Below are 6,000 nucleotides of genomic sequence, written 5' to 3'. Positions count from 1 at the left end.
ATGCAACCGATTGACCAAAAGCCGCAATGTAATGAAACTCGCATGCGAGTTCTCGCACCGTCTAAATGAACCCTAAATGTCTGTAATCGAACACGGTATGCTGGTTGGTTCAAGCCTCTGATTCACTCGTACTCGGTAACTGATTTGAATGATCCCTTGCTCCCTGCGCCGACGCACCGAAATAGCGCCCTCTGCCCTTCACGTCTGCAGCTTGGTTGGGACTGCCAACGATACTGTATAAATAATTTAATTTTGGAAAACGTAGGTCCTAAAAAAGTACAGCTTGTTTGAGCTGGTGCTACATGTCAGTTAATTAATTTGATATTAACAAAGTATACTGGAATCAGTTATTATGTAACGCTGCCATACATGACCCAATTTTTTTTTACATATTAAGCTATGAGCTTCATCACATCTGATATTTGAGTAATTCTAAGCATTTCTAGCCTGGGAGGCAAAAAGAAGCGTGCGTCTAGTCGGGGAGGGTGGGGTACAACAACGGCCGCCACCCGTCATCTTTAAAAAAAAATCTATTCTGATCCTGGTGGCTACTAGGGCAAGTTTGGTATCATTTTCGTATAAACCAAAGACGTAGAATTCATTGCTGATATTTGTTTTTTTCAGTTTCATAGTAATTTTACAAGAAAAACGTAAAAAGGTGAAAAATTTGGTTGGAGATTTTTGCTACGCGGAGCCGAAACTACAAAAGATAGAAAGTTGAAATGTGCACACTAGATTACATTTATAAAGTGTACAAGAGATAAGAAGCGATTTTGAGAAATTCAACCCCTAAGGGGGTTAAAAAGGGGATGAAAGTTTGTATGGGGTTCAAGTTTTATTTTAAGCTAGGAATTTGAAACTTCGTAAAACGATATATTATTAAAATACAAGAAAACTAATTTCAGCGTTTTTGAAAATTCATCCCCTAAGGTGGTGAAAAAGGGGTTGAAAGTTTGTATAGATTAAAAAAAAATTCGAATGCGGGACTTGAATCTTTGTATTTGGGGATATTATTAAAAGACAGGAAAAGTAATTTCAACGTTTTGTAAAATTCATCCCCTAACAGGGTTAAAAAGGGGTTGAAAGTTTGAATCCATTACAAATCCGAGTAGACGCACATTTCTTATTGCCTCCCAGGCTTGAAATGCTTAGAATTACTCAAGGAACATATGTGATGAGGCTCATAGCTTAATAAAAAAAATTTGGGTCAACTTTATAACTGCTTCCGCTAGTACAACCCAATTAAATCCGATCCTCTGATGGTTCCGATCCGGTAGATCCGGTGCAAGTATAGGTACCTACAGTACATTATGAATGAATTGAACTGAATGAATGATGGACATCTTAAATCATATATAATTAATTGCTTTCTTGTCTGTAGCGTGACTTTTTCTGTAAGTTCCTAATAGCTACATCTATTCGTAGGTACAACCTATTACAGTACAACTTATGGTTATAATATGTTATGTGACACTAATAACCGGATGTTAACTATACAAAAATTTACGAAAGTATTATAATGAGGAAATTGTGTACGGGCCCATATTTAGTTTAGAGGTGAGGTCAAACTCACGACATTTAAACGTAATACATGAATGGTAGTGTACCTAAATTTATTAGATTTAAATATATTTATTCTTCTTCAATTTATGGGTTATGTTCTTGTCGTTGTAGTATTTTCTATTTTTCCCTCTTGTGTGCCATATCCTTGACCTGTACTATTATCTGCATCTTAATTAAATAAAAGTAAAAAACATCTACTCAAATGGCTTCTTATGCCAAATTGCTGGTTTTTAGGACTAACGATCACGGAGCAAAGCCTCGGACAGACAGGCAGACATGGCGAAACTATAAGGGTTTCGTAGTCAACCCCGGCTCGCCGACAGCGGTCCACTCCGGCCCGCGGGAGACAGGCTCCAGGTGTTCTGCCCTATCAGTAACAGTTCAGCAGCAACCAGATACAAACGCCCGCGCGAAAATTCTGAGGCGCAATATGGCCCTCAGGCAAAAAAGTTTGGAGACCCCTGACCTAGAAAAAAAAACACAACATTACCTATGAAAACAAAAAAGAACACTAACTTATCTATAAATAACCTACTACAGTTCGTTTTTTTTAGCATTAGAAATTAGGCAAACAATCTTGATGTGTCTTTTAATTGAAAAACACATTTTAAAAATAAGTTACTGCAAATATGTAACAATTATAAATTTAATACGATCATTTATATTCTTCTGCTTTTATAAGTAATAGTTTTTGAATTTTAAAAAGCGTTTTTCAATTAAAAGACATGTCAAGATCGCTTACCTTCTTGCAAGTTCTTTCTAATGCTAAAAAAAACGAACTATAGGTACCCACCAAAAACAGTAACTGAAATTAATAACAATTGCAATTAATCACTATCCTTTATGTTTAAATTTTTCGCCAATCACAATCGCATCGCGTGGTTTCACGAATTTTTATCACTTTTTCTTGTGCCATTCTCCGGTTTTCTAATAAAAAACCGTTCGGAATTTCCCGCCATTACACTTCAACCCTCGCGCCAGTCGCGTTGCACTTCGCTTGCGGTACGGTGCATTCAGGACTTACTTCGCCTCGTTCGCACTCGCCTCTATGTCGCAAACAGCGCTCTACCTCTCTCGCTCCCGCGTAGTCATCTGTTTTATGGGCGGCGCACTCAATGCCATGCGCGCGCGTTTTTACTTCAACTAAGTGGTGTTATCAAATTTTCTTTCTACATTTTTCAAGCTTCAAGCTATTTCATTCAATGCCCATTAGGTGTGTTTTGTAAGTAAAAAGTAGGTATTATTAATTAAACTGACTATGAAAACGATTTGTAAAACTTGAGCTACAAAATTGCTCAAAATTACAATTAAGTTATAATGGAAATGTTCTAACGAAATTTCTATTAACATGCAGTTCAACAACGTTACATTAATTTGAAAATTTGAATAATAATCGTTGCATACAAAAGTATTATTTTTTTAACGTGTGCGAAGGAGAGGCAGGTAGGTGGGGGGAGAGGCGACAGCGGGTAGCGCGTGTATTCGCCGGGGGAAGGCCCCGCCTGCGCGCCCCGCCCGCCACCGCGCCGCGCGGCTCAGTTCGCGCTCGTCGCCACGCTACCCGCTCGTAACGGCTTCGCACCGCTTCTTACAAAACATACGCGAAAAAAATGTGTGTTCCTTATTTAAAAAATAGTGCGTAGCGGACGTTATTTCGAATTAAACGCAAAAATGTTGACGTGATTTAATTTGTAATTAGAATCTTATTGGACTTTCCTTCAGTGGACAATGATTTTAAAACGGAGACAGTCGAGTGGAATGACGGTTTGCATTGAGTGTTGATGGATGTGGAGACGGAGGGCTGGTCGCGGGCCAGGATGGTCGCGGAGGAGAGCAAGGCCCGCGCCACGGACTTCAGCATCGCGGCCATCATGGCCCGCGGGGAGCCGCGCAGCCCCGTCGCCGTTTCGCCGACGCGCACTGGTAAATTAATTGTACATACTTACATATTCTCATAAAAGTAATGTAAAACTTGAAACTACGAGGTTTTTTTACCTATGTCATCTCATGCGTCTTCTAGACACCTTAACGAGGTTATACAATTTATACCAAGCACAAAATGAGTGATGCGCGCGGCACCGATGCCGCCGGCAAACGTAGGAAAGAAATTAGTGAAATACCTACCTACCATTTGAAGTCTATTTTCACAATAGATAATTCTTTACGCATGTCCTACCTTACCTAAATATTTAGCTTAATTTTGAAATTCATTAGGTACCTAGGTGCGTAAGTTGTGTAACCTAGGTGGCGAATGTAGCAATTTTTTAAAAATATTATGGGTATGTATAGATATTGTCCACAGGTGAAAGGTCCAATTCGTGATTGTGATTGTTTTTTACAGTTCCCTATTTTAATTTACACTACTGTTATCTTTGCTTGGACACGGACTACGGTAGAGTCGCTTTTTATCAGCTGTAACTACATAAGTACATACCTACCTGTATACCTACCTATATATTTATTGTCCTAGCTATGAATAGGTGTAGTTTGTTATTACTTATTACCTTACCTTATAAATTATAACTTATAACATTACGGATGGTGATGAACGTAACATTAAAATTTAATTGATGTAAAAATTTGTTTACCTTATTGGTTTGTTGTAGAGTTAGATTTTATTTGGATATGGTTATCTGTGTAAAAGCTCTAAAGGTACCTATAAATCTATGCATTATTTAATTAAGCGACATTAGCGACCAAGTACCTAAACTCATCGCCCACAGTCTGTATCTTAAGCTAATTAAATAAAAGTAAACAAAACCTACCCTCAAACGGCTCCTTAAGCCACTTGAGGGTGGATGAAAACATTAGGTACTTATACCTCGTTTTTTTTAGCATTAGAAATAAGGTAAACAATCTTGATGTGTCTTTTAATTGAAAAACACATTTTAAAAATATGTTACGGCAAATATGTAACAATTATGAATCTAATACGATCATTTATATTCTTCTGCTTTCAGTGTAATAGTTTTTGGTTTTTAAAAAGCGTTTTTCAATTAAAAGACATGTCAAGATCGCTTACCTTCTTGCAAGTTCTTTCTAATGCTAAAAAAAACGAACTATACATGATTTACATGATCAAATAATGTAGGTTAAAGTCGGGTCGTTCAGTGACAGATCCAGGCGGTATTGTATTTGGTTGGTTAAACAATAAATGTTATAACTACCCGAAAATGAACAAATTATTTGTTTACTTTTATTTAAATACCTAAAGGTACAGACTTATAGGAAGGCAACATCTATCTGGACTGATAACATAACTAAATACCTAGGTAGGTACGTCCTTCAGTGCTAGTTCATTAGATATAATAATTAAAAAACCGGGCAAGTGCGAGTCGGACTCGCGCACGAAGGGTTCCGTACCATAAAGCAAAAAAAAACGGAAAAAAATGCAAAAAGAAAACGGTCACCCATCCAAGTACAGACCACGCCCGACGTTGCTTAACTTTGGTCAAAAATTACGTTTGCTGTATGGGAGTAAATCTTTATTTTATTCTGTTTTTAGTATTTGTTGTTATAGCGGCAACAGAAATACATCATCTGTGAAAATTTCAACTGTCTAGCTATCACGGTTCGTGAGATACAGCCTGGTGACAGACAGATGGACGGACAGACGGACGGACGGACGGACGGACGGACGGACAGCGAAGTCTTAGTAATAGGGTCCCGTTTTACCCTTTGGGTACGGAACCCTAACGAGTAGGTATTAGGTATAGTTATTAGTTACATAATTCATTTACCTTAACCCGCGGCAGGCAAGTGGTTTTCTAATGTAATATATAAAAAAAAACTCGTATTAAAAATACTCGTTTAATGCTTTATTATTACTAATAACTGTTATATTATATCCTCGAAGGATACATTATGGTGATTTACAACCAATTAAACCTTATCAATCGGAAGCAGACTTGCAAAAAATACCTACATTACAACCGGATGTTAATGATATAGATACCTACCTATTTGTTAATGATTAATGATAGGTAGGTACGTAGCAAATCTATGCGTGCTAAAAATCACCTAATAATACATATCACGCGCGGTTTATTGTTTTGGAGTTCACTTTGAACAGAAAATGTAGACACAGGCGGTTCGTGTAGTCAACCTGCGCTGGACCTGCAACCTGCCTACAAACAAAGAACTAAACAAAGTTAAACAGTGCGGCATCAGCTCAGTAGCCGTGCCACTAGGGGAAATTTGACATTTACGTTATACTGCGTGAACTGGATAGCATTTCCTGTCTAGACTGCAAAACGTAATTCAAGACCAAAAAAAGTAAGATAATGTTGCCACTGCAATAATTTGTTTGTAAAATAGTAAATTCCTTTTGATAAATAATCACGCTAAGATAATTTATTTATTAGTAATTTTAGTCCTACGATTTAAAAAAGTACTTTTATTTACTTTCTTTTTACATAAATACAAGTCGCGCTAGTA

General features: G+C 37.4%; 1 protein-coding gene across 2 annotated transcripts in view; it reads left to right on the top strand.

Annotated features, from left to right (window-relative positions):
• The first annotated feature begins 3,003 nt into the window (after positions 1-3,003).
• Positions 3,004-6,000, top strand: part of LOC134663899 (T-box transcription factor TBX20-like) — a 91,617-nt gene continuing 88,620 nt past the window's right edge. For both annotated transcript variants that reach the window (XM_063520440.1, XM_063520439.1), the window contains exon 1: positions 3,004-3,486. In XM_063520440.1, the coding sequence (XP_063376510.1) occupies positions 3,345-3,486 (142 nt within the window). In that variant the 5' untranslated portion in view covers positions 3,004-3,344. The remainder of the gene's footprint in view (positions 3,487-6,000) is intronic.

The sequence above is a fragment of the Cydia fagiglandana genome, chromosome 4 (genome assembly GCF_963556715.1).
Source record: "Cydia fagiglandana chromosome 4, ilCydFagi1.1, whole genome shotgun sequence".
NCBI lineage: Eukaryota > Metazoa > Arthropoda > Insecta > Lepidoptera > Tortricidae > Cydia > Cydia fagiglandana.
The sequence above is the reverse complement of the archived record's forward strand: the minus strand, read 5'-3'. Positions and strand labels throughout refer to the sequence as shown.